A 21,235-nucleotide genomic window follows, 5' to 3' on the forward strand; every position below is an offset into this window, starting at 1 on the left:
ACTAACGCTGCTGTTCGTGCTCATCTTCAACCTGAGCAGATGTTCGAGCGGTAAGGTGGTTTCATGCTCCTGTTTTTCTAACAAAGACATGGTGTTATGACGCATTTAGTATCTTGAGGGCTTTAATGACGTGCCTCGTAGCGGAAAAAAACTGTATTTTTAACAGCAGACGCAGAGACCTTCAGTTAGAAATACATCAATGTTTTGGCCGCAGTTGTGAAAAATAAAAATAAACACAAAAGCATGTGTCGCCTGTAAGACGGAAACACGAACGATTGCTCTCTGCTGATGATTCAGACATTACTACTACGATCTAATGTGATGATCAGGAACAGTTATGACTTGTTCTACACGAAACCCCCTCTGTAGTAGAAGTAACAGTAAACACTGTGTTAAAGGTAAAATCCATGTTGAGATGAATATTTCTGTTGGAATAAAGGAGGAGAATTAAACCAATAGTTTCTGAATCTGCTGGTTGGCTGAAATACAACCACCAGGTTTGTTGAAAAACAGTAGTGTTAACATCATTCACATTCTAAACTCTGAAGGTAGCACACAATCATCAGTGTAATCTCCCTGCAGGCTCTGCTGTCTGGACAGGAAATGCACACAAAAAATACAAATAAAAATCATGCTGGGGCTGCGAGTGGAAAGGAATTCTATGTAATTACATTGTACAATGGTGCGAAGCAATTGTAAAAAGAAACAGTTTTTTCTCTTCATTTTAGCTTCCCTTGTGTATTTTTGTTTTCTATTTTTATTCGTAACCATTTGGTTCTAAATGTCTGTGCTTCCCTCTGTCTTTCAACTGCTGTGATATTTATGTAATATTTCTTCACAGAATGTCCCATGCCTTTAATGTTGTAAATCACTGGCTTTCTTTGAGAAATATATAATTATTAGGGTTTTCAGGGATAAGCACAACAATTACACTTATAAAGGTCGACACACAAAAAAATGCAGCAATTCTTATTCTTGAATCTAGTGTTGATAGTCAGGTGTTGTGCGTCATGGCAAACTCTCCTCCAATCGTCTCCAGAGATTTTCACATAAGTGGCTAGATCAAGTCAGTTTGTTGCTTTTCAGGGTTCCTTCTTATTTATCTACAATCATTTTATACAAGAGCGAAACCTTCCTGCAACCTTTTCAAGGCCTCCTCAAGGTTTCCCTCAACCCACAGCTTTCTGTACAGCTGTGCAGCCCCTGCCAGTTCCTTTCTCTGGTCTCTATGCTGGTTTGCTCTAACCCGCTCTGTACGGATCTGGTACAACTCTGGGCTGGTCGTAACTGCTGATCACATAAATTATAACATATTGCATTCCCTCTGTGGTCTCTATAAAAGACAGAAAAACCATCAAAGTCTTTGCATGCTGTTTTAATGACACAAATGAATAGCAGTAGCTGTTTTGTGCTAAGCATATGCAAGAACCATGCATTCAGACTTTCTTCGCTGTATGGATAATGCAAAAAAGTCACCTACCATTGTCACAAGTAGTATCCTTGGTACAGTTGGTACACCTTATCAACCACATCAAATGGCAAAATCAATTCCACTGGAAGTTACACAATTTTATTTTGTTTTTTTTGCGTGCATTTCCTGTCCTGACTGTGGAGCTGACCCCACAGAGGAGGCCTGCAGGCCGAGTCCCACATTATGTGATATGTGAATCTTTTAAAGTAAGGACAGAAAATCAGTGCTAGAGCAGAAGTCACAAGGTTAGGGAAGTGAATTTCTCAGGATAAATTTACTGAAGCTCTGAACATAAATGCATGTTCTCTTTCTTAGGTACAAACAGTTGCTATCTTCCAGAACAACACAGACAGAACTCCTTCAGATTGCATGCATAAGTCACACAAATTGCTATTTGCTAACAACAAAACCCCACAGACTCTCGCATTCTTTCTTACTGAGCTAAGCTACAGCCTTAATTGGTCAAAGTTAAGGGTAAATCCAAAAAATGTGATGAGGTTTTCAAAGCTGGCTTCTTTTTTTTTCTAAACCCATTAAGTGTTTCAAAGTCTCTGAATTTGTACAGGTTGAGATTTTTTATGATACGCTGGAACTAGTGATTATTTTACACATCAGTGATTCCACCAGTTGTGTTCTCAATTAATCGATTAATGAATCAACTGTTTCATTCACAAAATGTCAGAAAATTGCTTGTTGCAGTTTCCTAGAGCTCAATTTAACGTCTTCAGATACCACAAATCATATATTCGCCTTCCACCGTGACCACTTAAAACATTAAACAAGACGATACGGTAAACTTAATGGTACTATTAATGATAAGAAATCAATCACAAATCTTAAACATAATACAGGTGGTTAAGTTAAGTGCACATGTGCTCCTCTAAGCTGACCTCAGGTGGACTAGAAAGAAGTACAATAAGAGCAGCTATGTCAACAGCAATGTCCACTGCTGTACATGTGCAGGAAGTATGGCCTGGCACCAGATACTCTGTCTGCTCAGACCTGGTGTCAGTTCTTGCGTATCTGTTCTTACTTCTGTTTGTGCTTTCTTACACCCTGATGAGATTTCCTGCATCTTACTTAATTTCCCTGAGGGAGTCATCCCAAGGGATCAATAAAGTCTAGTCTCTCTATCTTACAGCTCTCCGGGTGATTGGAGGAAACATCACCGAGGTGCAAGGAGAGACTGTTGTCTTACCATGCAAACTTATTGACACCACGGAAACCCTTACTCAGATTTCATGGCAAAGGATGACCAGAGGAAAACCCCAGAATGACAATTTCTATACTATCACATCCCAAAATGGACCACAGTTTGTCAATGGACGCGATGATCGATTTCAATTCATTGGAAACTTTAGTGATAAAAATGGATCTATCCAGTTATCGAATGTCACATTGCTGGATGAGGGTGTCTACACGTGCATCTTCACTTTGTTCCCCAGTGGAAATCATGAAACCAAGATACCTTTAAACCTGCTTGGTACAGTATTTAAAAAATATTTGGATTGAGTGTGTGTGTGCAAGAGAGAGTGAGTCTTGTTTATACCTTCATGTTGACTTTTTTGTGTTCACTAACTCTCCTAGTCCCTCCGGTCACATCTCTCAGCCATAATCATGCTGTTTTGGGTAATGAAGAGGTTTCCCTTGCTACCTGCACGGCTGCTGGTTCCAGGCCTCCTGCAGAGGTGAGGTGGCTCACTGGTACTCTGGCAGAAAAAGTGAGAGCAACGGACAGCTCCACCCAACATTCCAACGGTACAACCACCACAGTCAGCTCACTGTTTGGAGTTCCTACAAAAGAAATCAACCAACATGTGGTCCAGTGTGTCGTCACCAATCCAGCCCTGTCGAAAGAGGAAACAATGTCCTTCACCATACAGGTCTACTGTGGGTACACAAATACTTTTCTACATCAGTTATTAATTACAATAACCCTATCCCTAACCCACCTTACCCTTACCTTCTATTAAGGCCCTGCACAGTCATAGGTATTCTCAGCTGGCCGATTCAACCTCTGCTCTGCTCAGGTTGAAGGTGGTCAAAGGTGAGCTGAGGAGTTTAACAGGTCTCCCTGCACTCCACTTCAGTTCATATTCTTTATATTATTATATTTACAGAGAGAGACCCAAAAATTCTCACCATGAGCAAGCATTAAGCAAGAGGCAGAAACCTCGAGCAGAACCAGACTCAGGGTTGGCAGCCATCTGCCTCAAGAAAGAGAGAAAGAGAGGGGAAAGGGGAGAGAAAATAGGGACAGGACAACACAGCATAATACAGATTCCATGTAAAGACATAAAGTGATATCACTAACAGACTAGCACTAATAACTTTAAAGTATAACAGTGGGTGTTGAGCAGGGTCGTAGGAGCAGCAGGAGGCTTGTCATCACAGATAAGACTCTACAGCTCTGGAGGCAGAAATACCTGCAGAAAGTGACAGGAGAGGAGAGAAAGACCAAAGATATCAAGTTAGTAAAATGTATTTATGGGATATGAATCTGTACAGATAGTGAAAGAGAGAGAGAAGCTTAGTGTGTCATGGGAAGTCCCCTGGCAGTCTAGTCTACAGCAGTACAAATAAGGGATGGTTCAAGCAAGAGCTGAGCCAGCTTTAACTATAAGCTTTATCAAAAATCTTTTTAAGCCTATTAAAGGCGCAGAGTGTGTCTGCCTCCCAGACAAGGCAGAACAAGATGCACCATCAAAGTAAAATGCAGTGCAGTGCTTTGTGGGATTGCAAGCAGTAACTAGTGTACACGGCACTGTACCTAACAGGGATGTGTGTGTGGTGTGGTTTACTGACAGATCCTTCAGCACATACCCACATCACTTCACAGAGGTGCATCTGCTGCAGGTGAGCAAAAAATACGATCAGGGGGTGTTAAGTTACCCTTATCTCTTAAAATAATCTCTTTATAAACAGAGTCATTTCTGCACACTGACTTTAGCCTAAACCTCAGATACATTTAAAATTGGTCTTAAGGTTCTGTTTTCTCCATTACTGTTACTTTTACAATGCCAGGCTGTCACTGCAGTGGCAGAGCAGTGTTATTTCAGGTCAGCAAACAACAGGGCATTCAGCAAAGTAGTAGGCATTTCCCACAGGGCAGCAGTTGAGAAATGTTTGGCTTTTGAAAGGTTTCAGGCATTTCTTTTCTTTTTTTTGAGTCTAGACTAGAGCAAGGTAGTTGCCTTAAATCCACATGCCCTTTCTTCACTTATTTTTGAGGAAAGGTCAGCGGGGTGTGTGTTGTTCCTACAAGTGAGAAGGACAATGACAAGACATGGATAAAAACAGTGATTAAAAAAACAGCGGGCAAAGACAAAGTGTCTTGTTTACCACAAATGGAGCCTTAGTTATCATTTTATATTCCACACCCACAGGGACACCTGTGTTATTAGTGAACATTCCCACCAACTCACATTACACACTGATCACTGGATTGTTCCACCCAGATAGTTTAAAGGTGAGTCAGTGATAACTTTGTCTCCAGGCCCCACCTTGAAAGAATCACAGATATAGTTTCACATACCCATTGTTGGTTATTGAAACATGCACACTAAATGGCAGATATTTGTTCATATGAGGAAGACAAGCATGAAAAGGCTTTTATAAATATATGGATCTTGGATGTACATTTAGCGGTTTTTTTTTTTTTTTTAAGAAGCACCCATATGTGTTATTTCTAGTTTATTATAAACTAGATAACTCTACATCAGTTCACATGGGATGGAATCCAAACATGATGTTCATTATTAATATTTTGATATAATTTGATTCTTTCTCTCTGTTTCATGCAGTTTCACCCATGGGAGTGTACATTGGAGAAAAATCTAAAGATTCATTTCGGTGTGTGACTGAAGCCAACCCGAGTGCAAATTTTACCTGGAGAAGGTAAGAATGAACCTGTTTCAGTGGAAACTTTCTTAATCAAACAAGATTGTTTTTATTATTCACCATGAAGCCATATAAATTTGAATAAGTTTGAATACTGTTGATACTGAATTTTTATGATTACAACAGTCAGTGTTTGCACTGACTTTGTCTGTACCATAGAAACATAGCTTGGATGACCATGCTAACATTTTAAGGTTTTCTTGTAAATATCTGAGTCTATGGTGAGTCTATGGTGGTATCCCCAGCAGAAGGAAAATCTCCTTGTTTCCTGTTTTAGTCAGCAAACAACACAATGGTAAATGTTAAACACCATACAGGAATCTAATGGAATCAACTAATCTTTTGTCATTAACTTAAGGTAAGCTGATAGGTAAGTTTAAAGTAAGTATATACGTTTTAGTAATTTCAAGTCAATTCAACTTAAAATTTCTAGTAGCTTCTCTGATGAGAAGTCTTTTGACTTGATGAGTTGAATGGATAAACTACTGAGAGTTTACTCAACTCATTACATTTTTAAAGCTAAAAGTTTGTAAGGAACTTCCCAAAATGCACTGTTAAAGAGTTAAAGCCCTTCAGAGACCCCTCAGTTTTGTAGTTTAAAGAAACCAAACTGTTGTGAGTCTTGTTATATTAAGGTAGGTCATGTTTTTTTCTTTTCTCACAATGAAACAATACAATCCACAACGAATGTTACTGTTTTATTCAGATCCTCTGCACTTCTACTCAGTTTTGCAGAGTCATTTGCCTTTTTGCCAACTCACAGTCACACAGTACACAGTCACTTTGTGTCTGATTGTGACTGATTCTCACCTTCATCAGCATGTGAAATTGAGACAATTGATTATTAAACATTCTATAAAACCATTTTTACTGGTTTTAATACAGCTAAACTTGAGTTTACTGAATAATGATTTAGTTGTGGGTCATAGAAACTATTTATTGGGGTAAATTACCACTGTTTTATGACTGAAACAAATTGATGATGACAGATGTGCAGTGTGTTTGACCACCATAAATTTTAGTATAACCGGATCTGGCCAGCACGAACAAATAAAGGCCAGATGAAATCACTTAGGAGGGGGATGGCTTACCTGTAGCACACCTTACCTGTTTTAACTGCCTATTACTAATTCTAGTGTTTCAACATTTTCATTTCTCCCAGCTGATGTTGCATGACTGTCAATGAAACACTTTGAAACATACAGATTTTCATGAGTTTACTCCAAATTTAGTTCAGTTTGGACACAAGGCTGACCTGATTAGACTTTGGTTGTCAAGGGTCACTGTAACCTCATCAAACATGTTTTTGTCCTCTTGAATGTGACATCTCAAGAATGCCTTTAAGGAATTTCTTCAGATGGGGTATATTCACTCAGACTCAAGAATGAACTGTTCAGAATTTGGTGGTCAAAGATTAAGGTCACTGTGAGCGTACAAAAGGTGGACTGACAGAGGCAGTAGTTTAAAGCCTAACAATAAAGGGAAAGCTAGAATACATTTAACATGGAAAATTTGCTTTAGGTCTTGAATTGTATACACAGAAGCTTAACTTTGGTCAGGAAAAACTGACATGACTGAGTGGGCTGGAGTTAAAAGACCATGTCTGCTAAAGAGAAACTGGAAGCAGCAGAGTGGTGAGTTTGGTGCTGTGGAAAAGCATGTAATACTGAGTTCAGCAGATAAATATGGGGGAAGTTGTGAGTTTGCAGTGACCTTAGGAATAAAAGCCTGTCTCTAATATAAGCCTTTTCTAAATAAACACCTGGTTGAGAAGTTAACCCACACAGCTTTGTATATATCCAAGTTTGAAACTGTCATCACATAGAGCTTTAAAGAAAGGGTGGTCTCATTATCAGTTCAGATCAGTATCCTGCCTTTTATCGGGTTTTATTGACTTACACTGCAGCTGTTGCTATAATTAACAGTGTACATAAAACCAAAACAGGAAGCTTGCTGTGACCCTCTTTTACTGTTGAACATTTAGACACGTACGATAATCCTGTAAGCTTTCTTTTTTCAAAAAAGGGCTTTACTGCTGGATTTCAGAGGCACAGGCAGAAACAACTGCCCAGGACTGTGTTAAAGCCCAGTGAGAGTGATGTGTTTCTGAATATTGTAAGGGGAAAATTTTGCTAAATTGTACTATTTGTTGGGGAATATGGGAATTATTAGAAAATACCAATCAGTCTTTTATGTAATCATTCTAATGGGAGTTTGTGCTATATTTAAAGGAATGGCAGGCAATATTATGCACATAATAGAGATATATCAGAATAAATGAACATTGCTGTAAGTCTTAATGTAGAGTATCATGAAATAAAAGTAGTAAGTAAAGTAAAACAAAGTAAAACAAAATAAGCAGACGTGTAGCTTTAAACTTTTGACTCGGATGGGGAAATATCCGAGTGTGAATAAAAGGAAGATTCTGACCAAACTGATCAGATACTCTCATAGTATCTGATTGCACATATTGCACATGGTCCACATGGTGCAATACCCTAGTATTAGTTATCTAGGCAAATCAGACATATGTGCAACTTGTCTGAAAACACAAGGGTTTTGCACAACATCCATGGAGATAGACAGATTGCGTTGTCAGTTGGCACCAGGAGGGGAGCAACAGAAAAAAGTAATAAAAGAGGGTTTCTCCCAAACACACTCAAATCTTGAATCGAAGATCTGTTTCCAGATAGTCTTAAGCAAGTATGTGGATGACACCCTCAGAGAGCATCTGACCTCTGGGGTTGCTTGAAAATGAAAGGAGTGGCCACTCAATGAAGATCATCATCTGGTCAGGTGGTTCTGAGATTTATTAGCATTTGTCACTCTTTTTTTGAGAGTAGTTTATTTTCATAACATTTGTATAGTTAACAACTGAAGTACATGCCCCCCAGTATTAAACGAAATGATGCTTATTTTATTAAAATCGTATAATAATATTAATTAAAATAGTTCCGATAGAACTTTGGTATTAAACGTATTCGAAGCAGAAACCTGTCCTGTCAGTGTTACACTATTATAAATTACTGTACCTATGTATTGGTAGGTAGTTCAATCTTCTGTATTGTAAATAAAATCCCAATTTGTAAATTAACTTGTCACTCCAGCTGACAAATAAATGTAGTGCACTAAGAAATACAATATTTGCAGTTGAATTGCAGCAGAGTATTAGCATAAAGTTGCCTAAAATGAAAACTGGCCAAACATTTGGAAATGGGTGCCATATGTAGAATGTCCCAGAAGACATTCATAGCATTCACATGAACAGTGAAATAGTCGTGTCAAGAATAAATAACATAATTATAGACCATCTCTGCACAGCTCTTTGTTCAGGATGTGAGGTGAGTTTTTGGTTTTGGAAAATTATAAGACTGAACCTAGACACAGCCATCTGTAATTTACAGGCATAGGGTGTGTTCAGATCTATTCAACCATCCCATTACAATTACTGAATTGGTGCATGTCAGAGGTGCATGTAGGCAGACAGTTCCCTTTAAGGGAGGCAACAAGTTGATGAATCAGAAAAACACAAATCTACACAAACTGAGAAATAATCATGTAAATTCATTAGATTCATGGCACATATCTCCACAGTTTGAAATGTTCTTCTTTCTCCTAAAGTCTAGTCTGCTTATGTCATGCTCAGTCTTGTCTGTCTGCTTCAGACCTGGCCATTCATTTCCTCAGCCTGGTGTCAGAGTAGAGGGTGCAACACTGCAGTTTCTGAGCATGAGCTCTGACCTGAATGGCCTCTACCAGTGTGAAGCATCTAACCTGTATGGAAAGGACAGTGGTTACCTCTATGTGCATATGACTTCAGGTGAGGTCAGGTTTGATCTGGTTATGGGTTTTTGTCAAAAAGTTGAGTTGATGTTGTTTTGCATTTGTTTTCCTATTCTTTTGGTTTGTTTGTTTGTTTTAGTTTTTTTGCGCATGTCTCTTTTTGTCAGGATTCCTCCTGGACACTCCCTATGGAGGTATTCTAGCCATGTTCAACTGAAAGGACCAACCATGACACTCCCATAGCACACTATTATATATACCATTTGACCAGGGCCTGGCTTGGCAGCTGTCTAGGAGCTGAAAGCTGTGGCTCCTTCAACCTGTTAACATCACAGCTGAGACAAGTAGAAGAAAAGCTATGAATGATTGATTTACACCCATGCAGTACTGCACCACTTGTACAGCAGGAACTGATTCAAGCGTATGGATACAGCTTCCTAAATCTTCAACGCCGCGTGTTCCATCTTGTGAATTATTCAGCGTTCCAGTCATGGTCAAGTCAGGTTTCTGCCAGGATCTGCCAGGACAAGAAAGTTTGTCAGAAAACATTTTCACCAAGGGTTGGGTTGCATGGTGTTTGAATGCAGCTAGTGAACAAAACATGAGGAATATTTATGTGCTATGAAACAGACAGAAAATACACAAAGCATTAAATACACTAAACACCTGTACATGTTCGCACATTTTACTACATAGGTTGAAGAAAGGAAACACTGACATGGGGAACTTGCTTTCATTAGCAAACAAGCTAAGAGACTTCTTCATAGCATGTCACAGTAGGGGAAGCTCAGGTGTAATGGATATGTGTAACAAATCAAAACAACTGCATTCCATTTAGGTGAGCTGTAGTTTGATGTTCCTGGTATTGTTCATGTGGGCTCATGGATTACTGGAGACATGAACTGAGCCATAGATAATAATCTGTCTGAGAAAATTAAAACATTTGTGGTACTGTGTTAAATGTATATACCACTGACATGCCATTAGAAGTTAGCTTAATTTGCATGATTGTGTACTATTTGTTCTATAGGCCAGAGGTGATTACAATGATGATTGCAACATTGATAATAATGAATGGATAGTAAAAAATTTGTAAGCACTTAAAACTGCCATAACAGATTTTTTTGGCCACTTGGGGGCAGCAGAAACAACACAAGACTGACATGTCATCATCTTTACGTTAGTATGATATTTAGCAATACATTGTTTACTTACATATTCAGCCATTACTATTATTCATTTAAAGTCGTGTTTCTGGCAACTTGGGAAATAAAAGACCAATATTCATTCTCCTCTTTCTCTGTTTTGGTCTTTATCAACTCCTTTCTGGTAATCTTTTGCTGTCAAACGCTCCACTGTATTCACCAGCTCGTCACTAGTCTGTCATATGGTACTGAGCAGGTAGTGTACAGCACATTTTTAGAGCTTTTCTGAGGGTGACCCAAAACAGGAAAGTTCCACACTGTGCAGCTAAACGACTAAATTTGATATTTAGCATTGTAAAGCTGAAGGGAGCTGCTGATTCAGATGATAATTCTCTTTCCCACCGTCACATTAGTTTGTTATTATAAAATTATTGATTGTAGTTGCTTTAATCTTACATTAGAAGGTCTGATTGGCTGCAGTCACCAGGTTGCACACTGAAACTCTACACAGGTTGACGTGAAACCATTGATGAGTAAATCACTGATCACAGAGCCTGACAAACTGTTGCTTTGCTAATTAAATCAGCCAAAAACACAAACAAACAATAAAGGGAGCTGGTTTAACATAAACTAGGTGTCCTCCACTTTTTTCAAACCAGTGACCCTAGTCTGACCTGATCTGATTTAACTCCTTTAAACACATAGTTGAGACCTCACACAGTCAAAAACTGAACAGGATTAGCTTTAAGGTAGGATTCATTGTTGTTATAGTTGTTATAGTGGACATCATTAGATTTAGCTAGATAAAGTGGTTGTGTATATCAATATTTCCTGCTGCTGTATTCATCTGTCTTGTGTTCTGTCTCTCTACAGGAGCCTGCAGTGCTTGTTGGGCCTTATTTAGCCTTTTGCTGATTGCCATTGTTGCTGCTGCTGCTGTATGGTACCTTTATAAATCTGGGAAACTCACAAGGTACCAAGAACAGTAGAAGTATAGTAGCACTGCATGTTTCATATAGGTCTTTAGGTGTATATTGATATATTGATTGATGGCTCCTTTTTCTAGGATGCCAGGGGGCACACGTGAGGAGATGCAAAAGGTCCGAAAAACCTCCAGCGGATCTGAAGAACCTCAAAGAGTAGAAGAAGAAGTAGAAGAAGAAGCTGATGAAACAGCAGTTGCGGTACAAGAGACACAGGTAGAGGAAACACGTACAGTATTTCATTTGGTGAAATTTTATGTGTCTTCCTTTTTTTGCATTATTGCAGTTATTAGATGCATTTTACAGCAGTAGTTGTAATTATGTTGTAGTACAGCACATTAAATGATGAATTATCAGCATTTCTTTACATTATTACAGCACTGTTTATGAAAGACAATAACTGAAAAACAGTTCCCATAACTCTCTGCAAACGGATTTGATATTGAATGCTGTTTTAATCAATTGTTTTGAATTGTCTGTCTTAGAGATCTCGTTGACAACTGTGAAAGCAACAAGAATTTGACTGCAAGCAATTAACACACCTTATTCCTGGCTCAGCTGATTACTGAACAGATGAAACAGTCCAGGTGCTGCATATAACTGTATACTCTCATCTTTAAACTGTGTATTTACCACTAGATTTCATTGTGGAATTTCTTTCTTGCTGTCAGCCTTTTTCAAGTACTCATATCCAGCACAAGAAAAAGGGAAATAGAGACTGAATGCCAGTGAAACCCTGGTTTGCTTTGCATTTTCTCTTTGCATTTCTCCCAGTGCCTGCAGCCTTCATGTAACATGTGGCATGGATAATGGATGGATGGATGGATGGCTGATTTTGAAAGGGGAAGTCTGGTGAACTTACTTTCACTGTTACTGCCTCTGCTCGCTTTATAAACGACACACACCAATGGCGCTAGACTCATGTCCATATTTACACCAACAGCATTAACTGCTGATAATAGCAGATGATCATGCAGCACGTTTACATTCACTGAAGAAACCAGGTTAATTGTAGAAAACAGGTGACAGCAAAACATTAAATTGTTTTCATACAATGTGGAAATTACTAAATCAGAATATACATGCAGCAGGTGGAACGAAACTAAGTGCATTTACCCAAATATTGAACTTAAGTTCTTTTTTTTTTCTATTTTTTATATTATACTACTTTATACTTCTACTTCACTACATCCTATAGGGAAATATGGAACTTTTTACTCCACTACATTAATTTGAAACCTAGTTACTTGTCACTTTTCAGATTTTACATAAAGGTTATATGATAAGCTTATGGAATACAATGCATTGGTAAATAATAAAAACAAAAGGCAGTGTGGGTCCCTTGTCATGTTTCAACTCATGCTTGTGCATTAGTTGTTAGGAAAGAGATTTCTCAGATAGTTCCACTTAATTGAGAGTTTGAGGGGTAATTATCCAGAATTCATTCCCTTTTGTTCTACCCCACTGATGATCCCACAAATCCCCCTCCTCCCTTTTGGAGGAGTCTGACCCTTGATTACTACTGGACCAAACTAAAGTTGAAAATTAACCTTGATTAACCAAAGCAGTATTAACAATCTAATATTGTTAGATATTATAACACATCAGTCACAATGGTCATTTTTCTGTGAGATGGGTATTTTTACATTTGACATTACAAGTACAGGTAGCAGATAATACTTTTCTACTTCTACTACTAGTATTATTTCACTGTTGTGTTAAGGTCAGAGCACCACTGGTTACTAAAATGTACATTTATGACTGTAAAAGAAATCAGATTACAGAAAACTGACTATAACCTGGTTCTTTCAATGCATGTAAACATACTGATGGCCAAGACATTGTTCATGAGAAATTTAAACAGAAAACTTAGAAAATAGAATGAAAGCCTGGTAATATTGTGGTTGTGAAGGCTCAACACTCAGAGAAGCAGTTTAAGAAGTGTATTTGCCAATTCAGCAACACGCACCCACAGAAAATGCACTGTAAATAAAGAAAACACAAGCAAAAGCAGAAATTTCATACAAATATATCACCTGCATCACTTTTCTTTTTTTTGTAATTGCAGTGATTCCAGTTTTTCCAGTTTTGTAGTGTAATAATACTAATAATACAACAACAAACAACAACAACAACAATAATAATAATAATAATAATAATAATAATAATAATAATAGTACAGAAAAAATAAAAATGGTACACTTGTCTACACCATTACATCTGAAGACATTTGGGGTGGTGTGGTGATATGGGTTAGTGTAGCGTTGTGTTAGTGCTGCCTAAGCACACATTCATCTGTATAAATATTTTAGTCATTGATGTCACTCCAAAGGTGGGATTACACTGGCCATAAACAATCAGTGCTATGCGCTGCTAAATTTCTGAACCTGTGAAGCATGACTTTAAATATTCTGCTGCTACTAGGTTACCATGTAAAGGCTGAAATGGCAAAAATGCCATAAGACAGTATGTCTTCTTTGGAATTTCTTCAACTGTTTTAACAAGGTCGGGGAAAAAACATGTTATCTTTATCAGTGTATTACCTGTTGTATTTTTAGTTCCTAAGTTGTGACTGGCAGCACGGTGGTGCAGTGGTTAGCACTGTTGCCTCACAGCAAGAAGGTTATGGGTTCGCCCGGGCCTTTTCTGTGTGGATTTTGCATGTTCTCCCTGTGCCTGCGTAGGTTCTTTCTGGGTAGTCGGGCTTCCCCCCCACAGTCCAAAGACATGCAGCTTAGGTTAACTAAATCTAAATTGTCCATAAGTGTGAATGTGAGTGTGACTGGTTGTTTGTCTATATGTGTTGGCCCTGCGATGGACTGGCGATCCATACAGGGTGTGTACATGCGTACATGTTGTGACTGAAGTTCTGTGTCCCTGCAGAAAATTAGTGTTCTGTTGTTTAAACAGTACTGCATGTTCTTGTAAATCTGTCCTGACAACCTGTTCCTACAATTTTGCTGATCAGTCTGACAAAGAAACACATCTAGGTCCACACTGGGTATGTGAATGTTAGCTTGGTAGAGTGTGTGTTATGGCTTGTCCGTAGTCAAATCAAGTATGGCCAGATTAGCACCTCTGTGAGACAGCATTACTGCATGTTAATATCAGCATGCTAACATGTTCACAATCATAAGGTAAATTTTGTGAAGTTTAGGAGGTACTGTTCGCCATGTTGACCACCTTGCTTTAGCTTTAGCTTTAGATAATTAACAGTAGTCACAAAGCATTAAGTGTTTGACTAGCCAAAATTACAATCCCCTCTGCTTCTAGTGCAGCTAAAAATGAGTGGTTATTTAGGGTAAACAAGTTATATTACATTTGTAATCAGTCTAATTGTTGTTAATTGACTAGCACCTAAAATGTATAAACCTGCTAATAGCACTAGAGGAAACATTAGGGGCCCACTAAAGTTATTAAAATACTTCATCTGGGGACACCCAAGCTGGTGTAAATCTAAGAAGCAGAGGTGACATTTCACATCACTATTGGAACTAAAAATAAAAAGTGATTACCATTCGTCCTCTTTAAATCAGAGGACCACTAAAGACAATGGGATTCATCAGTGTGTGTTCATGGTAATCTAACCACCAAGTGTTGGACTGACCAAAATTTAGTTTTAGATTTAGTCTTAGTCTTGAGATTAGTCAAATGCATTTTAGTCATAGTCAGACTCATCCTTGGTAGCTTTAGTTATACAAGCTGTGTGTTTTTAGAGCTGTAAACCTGAAATCTTCATGTTCATGTGTTCTCTAATCAGTGTGGTGTGTGGGTTATAGATCACTGACTCTTCTTTAATAATCTTCTTACACAGCCTTAAATCATTAATGGATAGGGTGTCAGTCATTCATTTTCATTTAGGTTTTAGAATAGAACAACCCTAATTAATGCTATATTTCTCACACTGTTGATTTTTTTTTATGACTTTTGTGTGCCTTCTCATTTTTAGCTTTTTCATTGCTTGTTTTAAATTATCTTCTGTTGACTAGACTAATGTAGCCTTTACCTTACAATTTATTGTGATTAAAAGAAAAATATTAAAAATGCCTCAGGCTCACTGAACTCAAGTATTTCTGTATTTAGGCCTGCAGTGTGTACTTTACACACACACCCATGCTTGACAGCTGCAGTATTTCAGCCCTGCAGTATGTATTTAACCAACTGAACAAAAATACACACCACACTATGGAAAAAAAAATTCAGCACAGACCAGAGTGCTCTGGATTAGCCACTATCATGTGGGTGAAAACAGCAGCCATCACAAGGCCAGTCTACTATCTTGTTGCATAAGAAAGAATGACTACACTCGGGTGTAACTCTGCAAAAGTTAAATCAGCCAAAAACTGATTTGGGAGTAGAAAAGTACCCGTCACACTGTTCAACTCGCACCATTTTGAATGTTAGGTTCACATTTTTCTTAATGAGAGTTCCTGTCCAAACAGGCTGAGTTGGCTCAGATTTCTTAGGTATCTCACCTGCTGCATTGGACACATTTTGAGGTATGCACATAGCAGCCTGTTTGACTTGGAAGATCAACAGTAAAGCAATAACTATATACAGCATATGAGTACTGTATCAAGACAGACCTGAAAATCCAAATCTATCCTTAAAAAGGACATGCCTCTGAATATGCACATGAAGTTCAGTTTAGGCCACTAGTAGAGCTGTGGTTTTCTTGTTCCACAGTGCCATTAGTGTCAAACAGTATTTCGAGGAATTGGCATTTATTAGTGGAGGAGGCTGAACAAAGCATCATGGAGTGTGTAAGAGTAAGTGTTTTAGAACATGATCCATACAAAAGACTAAAAGTCAACATATCTCAGCCTCTGCTGAGATATGATTTCAACAGTTTTTTTAATTAAAAAAAAATAAATAATTGTGTCGTCTGTGTAATACTAAATTACTAAATACCCCATGAAATTTAACCACCATTGCTATTATTTATTAATTCATTAAGAATCTGAGCTCAACTGAATATACTGAACCTCAGCCAGTCCTCACTTATCTCTTTTCTTTGAAGCGTCCTTACCATTCATTTTTTAAAAACAGTTTTCTGTGTTTTGTATTCACTATGGTTACTTACAGCAACAGGATACTCTCTACTGTTTGATATTTTATAACTGAATTTCATTCAAATTATACTTACTTATAAGAAATAACAAAGAAATGACATTTTACATTCGCCTGCAGTAACCTCAAGTAAAAAATAACATGTCAGATAAGTTCAGTTGCTACTAACATCACAGCCACCTGCATTGCTGCAGTTTATTCAGATGAGACCCATGAAATGCCAAATACTGTGGTTTTCCTGAGTGGTTTATGGTTACCTTCACCTAACAACTGATACAGGTGCTCTGTTTTCCATCAACCCTTGCAGCTTCCATATAAAAGCTTATGCCAGTAGAATGAAAAATGGAAAAAGCTGCTTCCACTGTTTGGTTTTCCCTCTGTAACTCTTCTGTTACAAAACTGTTCTGTGTCAACACATTCCACATTCCAAAGAGTTTTATTTAAAAAAATCCACAGGGAACTATCACCTGATTCTACAGGTCATCTCAGCTCAGTAAAAAATGTTTGAATAGGACACTGCTAACACATTTACCATAACAACTTTATTAGGTGATGCAGCTTTTAAGCAATGATTATGCTCTTCATTACATATAGTATATGTCTTAAGAAAGCAGAGATTAAAAGTTTTCATAATATAAGTAAGGTTTTCTTTGGTTGTAGTTGCAGTGCTCATTTGCCATGTACCTCCAGCCCCCCCCGTCCTTTTTGCAGTCTCCTTCCCTTTCTGGATTTCTGGATTGCACGTAATATCAAAAAGCTCTGGGCTTGTAGTGATGAGGCTGACAATGTCTGTGCTGTCGACTACGATTAGTTTCCAGGCAATTCTCATAAATATCCTCTGTTTCCTCCTGACATTGAAAAAACAGGAAAAGAGCAAAAATGGATCACTTGACATCACAGCTCACACTTTGTACAGTCGGCTCAGATTGAGCTCAGTCTCAGTCGCAGAGCATATCCAGATAGAAATAGATTTTACTTGAGTTTGTTGGTATGTTCCAAGTTGAGAAATCTAAGAGATGATCATTTTTGTACTTACCATTTCTGCAGTGGGAGCCTGACTGCTGTTTCTGTAAAGGAGAGTGACAGCGTAATGCCATTAGCCAAACATCTGAATGAGCATGTGGTCACACAATGACAGGAAGCACAGCAGCTTACCTCGCACGCCGATTGTAAACTCTTCGCAGAATGGTCAAAGCAAATATAAAGATCAGGCAACATGTGCAAGGAACAATAACTGACACAATAATCATCAGCTTATCCAGTTTTCAGTCTCTTTGTGCTCTGGGAGGGGAAAAAAGAGATGTTTGTAACCTGTGCCACACTTGTAACACGAGTTTAAGTTTTGTGCACAAAAGATGACTTTCATAAAGGAAGTACTCTCATGTCCTGTGGACTCTCAAAATACCCTGAGCACTAACACTGTACTCCATTATAGTATTATGTTTAGTTATATGTAATATTTTAACTTAATTTTAAACCAACATTATGTTTAAGCAGGCTCCTCTGGGGTTTTAGTGACTAGAGATCTAAAATGTGTATTGTATAAACTGCCCTCAAAGACTCTGTTTGCTGTTGCCACACACGTTGTTTATGTTAAGTCTAATCTTAATCTTCTAATATGGTAAGCACACCTGTAATTACAATCAGCTCCCAGGTCTGTTTCCATGTTCCAGTTTCCGTAGCTGTGTCGCAGGTGTAGTTTCCTATATGAGACTCCTGGAGACTCTCTATGATCAGTGCGTACAGTTGGCTCTCTGACTTAGACATGTTTATGTTAAGGCTGTTAGCTTTTTCATTGACGTATGTTTCAGTTGGTGGTTTAAAGCTGATCAGAGTAACTCCATTTAGTCTCCATGTCAGCTGTTGGAGTGTGTTGATTGAATTGTTGTTACAGTGCATGCTCACACTGCTGCCAGCCACCTCTGAGATGATGTCCCCTTCTAAGAGGAAAAGTTCAAATGGTAGATTTAATTTTGCACAACAACCATGTTGTCACAATTTTCTTGCAGTACAGTTAAAGGAGCAGTTTGACATTTTGGGAACTATATCAGTTTGCTTTCTTGCTGAGAGTTAGACCAGAAGATCAATACTGCTGTTACGTGCTTGGTAAGTATGAAGCCACCGATGGCAGCTAGTTAGCTTAACTCAGCAAGAAGACTGGAAACGGAGAAACGGTGAGCCGTGCTCTTCATAAGCTCACCAGTGAACCTTTATATCTCATTTGTTGGATACAGAACAACAACTGAGGTTTAAAAACAACTATTTTGTTCATAGAGAAAAGTAAATAACCATATTTCCCAAAATGTCATTGTCAGAGTATTGGTATTGTAAATTCATTTTACCTGCCGGTGAGAAAATCCAGAACACACAACATATCAGAGATGTTGCCTTGTTGGTGCTCAAATATCTAGAGAGATATTCCATTGCACCTTGAAACAAAGACAAACAAAGTTTTACTGTAAACATTATGCCTATATGGGTTTATAACATAATTAATCAGAAAATAGAGTTTGATAGTTGTGAGTGATCCTATCCCCAAATGTTTTATTTTTACTAAACTTATTTAAGCACAAGATCCCTACTGAGATTAAAGTAAAGAGTGCCCTGGCCAACAAGGCATTAACAAAAAGAAAGAAAAACACAAGATATGTAAAAAGATCGACAAAACATATGACTGTTGACTCATGAATAAAAATGCCACTAAGAATCTTCCAGATCATGTCATGTGAAAAATATAGGAACTATACCTACTTACCGGTGGTGAGTATCTGTGCTGTTTGTCTCGTTTTTCTCGTTCTAGAGTTCCTTAACTGTAAACCACAGCTTTAATTTAATGTTACTAGGCTAACAACTGACAAAATATAGATATATTTAAGAGTAATAGTAGTATCTTACATCTCTGTTTATGACAGTGTATTCAAGTTCAAACTGGTCAGGCCCCCCACACCCACAGCAGAAACTGTTTCCACACAGGAAGTGAATATTTAGATGTACTTTGGTGTCCTGTGGCTGCACAAGAGAGGTTACCATCTCTTAAAAGTTGCAGAATCGGTTGTGAGCCTTTACTGAAGATCTTTGCTGAATACATTTGTTTGGCAGAGATTTTTGTCTGAACACTGTTCATATGACCTCAAGAGCGCGAGAGGCCTCAGATCACATTAACTGTTGTCATTTTCTTTTTCATGTTTGAAAATGTACAAAAATATCCTATGATGGAAAATAGAATGGACCTTGTATCTCTTTGCAATGACTCTGTGTTCCTCGAAAATGAAAATGCTTGGTTTGATTTGCATTTGAATTTGAGATATGTCACATCCGCCCTTATGGAATGAAAATGAAATATGAGTGCATCTTTGCATGTAGACAAAGGCAGCATTATCAGGTAGACTGTACAGTGGTTCCATTGTCTGTCTGTCTTGGGTGCATAGTTGTAGCTGACAGCCCAGTACTGCTATGGCAACACATAATCCCCCACCCCCACCCATTAGGTGTTTTAGCACAAATCCTAATGCATCATAGTTCCAAAACCCCATCATCCTCAGACAGGTTGGTCTGCTTCATCTGGGGCTTTTCCCCAACCATGATGTTATGGTCTAAATTTGGCTTTTTAGACCAATGACTCTTACCTTTGAGGGTTTAGGCATTCTTTTCTTGCTAAAAGAAAAAAGAAAAAAATGTTATTATGAATGCTGAATCTCAGAATTACAATATAATATAATATAATATAATATATATAATACCACATGATCCAGCTTCTTCAAATCGATACAAACTTTGTCCCTGTGTTCTGCACTGTTTAATCTTAAACATGTCTCTAAACAAAGACAGAAAAGCCATGTGGTGCAGGAATAAAAAATACCTTTTACAATACTGCCCCTTAGTGGAGATTTAATACTTGAATGTTTTCTACACATCCTGTTGTTACCAAACATATTTCATGAAACTGAGTACACACCCGCGTGTTGATGTTGCCTCCCTCAGTCCAAATCACATATTGGGTAATATGCACATTTATTGCCCACAGATATGACTGAGGTTTCCTGTTTCCTGTGTCTTAGACCTTTGACAGACATTTCTGGAGATATAAAATCTAACTGATCAAGAATCAGTAGTGATGAGTAATTAGGCGCATTACTCCACTAAATTAACTGAAGTCAATAGTTACTTTGCAGATCCAGAATAATAATGGAAAATATAATAATCAAATAAATTATGATGTATTATAACAGTTTAAATAAGACTCACAAACTACCCAGCATATATAAAGAAGTTAAAATTAGTCCAACCTTTACCAGCTTTTTAAATTTTTTTACCCTGAGTTGAGTTCAGTGCCATAGCTTGTTTGTGAATGGGTGTGTGTCTGTTTGTACATTTGTGGTGTTTAGTTGTGTGTGTATTTCTGGGTGCGTGTCTTGCAGAGAACACTGACACAAGACTTCTAGACCACGTGTGACTTTTTATTGCGTTGGTTCACATTCCAAAAGAAGATACTGCCACACATCTATCAGCAAAGAAGACTACAAGTTAGTAAAACGATTTTTTTTCTTTCCAAAGATTAATCTTGTCTTCTTACAAACATACAGGCGATGCAACATTCTTAAAATACAAAAAGTCATACGTTACCAGTCATATCGATGTACACAAGGACCAGTATCATGCTTTGATTGAGACACTGTTAAATGTTAAAGTATTCAAAACTTTGGTGATTCATTGAAGGCGCTCTTTAATTCAGATTCCACAGCATTAGATTATGGGAGGCAAAGGGATGGCTGGGGGTCACAAATGGGTCAAAGCTGCCTTCTCTTTCAGAGTTTCTCTATAGCCGTTTGATCATACCCCAAGACCAACACTGTGTGTGTGTGTGTGTGTGTGTGTGTGTGTGT

The 21,235-nt window shown here is 38.0% G+C and overlaps 2 protein-coding genes across 2 annotated transcripts; one reads left to right on the top strand and one right to left on the bottom strand.

The window, feature by feature from the left end:
• Window positions 1-2,612: 2,612 nt before the first annotated feature.
• Window positions 2,613-15,328, top strand: LOC108898753 (nectin-1; the record flags this gene model as incomplete). Its single annotated transcript, XM_018698777.2, has 7 exons — window positions 2,613-2,954; window positions 3,059-3,361; window positions 5,275-5,368; window positions 9,037-9,191; window positions 11,173-11,272; window positions 11,366-11,498; window positions 11,768-15,328. Coding segments are annotated over 7 exons (1,139 nt in total), but the record flags the coding sequence as incomplete, so codon positions are not given.
• Window positions 15,329-16,130: 802 nt separating this feature from the next.
• Window positions 16,131-19,135, bottom strand: LOC108898755 (uncharacterized). Its single transcript, XM_018698778.2, has 5 exons — window positions 19,108-19,135; window positions 18,695-18,781; window positions 17,984-18,292; window positions 17,389-17,419; window positions 16,131-17,200 (listed from the first exon to the last, which is right to left on the bottom strand). Exons 2-5 carry the CDS (start codon window positions 18,774-18,776, stop codon window positions 16,843-16,845), a joined length of 780 nt encoding a protein of 259 aa, XP_018554294.1. The 5' UTR covers window positions 18,777-18,781; window positions 19,108-19,135; the 3' UTR covers window positions 16,131-16,842.
• Between the last annotated feature and the right edge of the window lie 2,100 nt (window positions 19,136-21,235).

This window comes from Lates calcarifer, unplaced genomic scaffold (genome assembly GCF_001640805.2).
Source record: "Lates calcarifer isolate ASB-BC8 unplaced genomic scaffold, TLL_Latcal_v3 _unitig_4342_quiver_2007, whole genome shotgun sequence".
NCBI lineage: Eukaryota > Metazoa > Chordata > Actinopteri > Centropomidae > Lates > Lates calcarifer.

Bases quoted from the DNA above. Each gene is read 5' to 3' on its own strand.
- LOC108898755 (XM_018698778.2), bottom strand. From the start codon at position 18,776: ATGGAATATCTCTCTAGATATTTGAGCACCAACAAGGCAACATCTCTG. The intron at 17,420-17,983 runs GTGTGCTTACCA...TCTCCTTTACAG, and splicing joins GGAGCTGATTGTAATTACAG to AAACAGCAGTCAGGCTCCCA. The intron at 17,201-17,388 runs GTAAGTACAAAA...TTTCAATGTCAG, and splicing joins AGGCTCCCACTGCAGAAATG to GAGGAAACAGAGGATATTTA.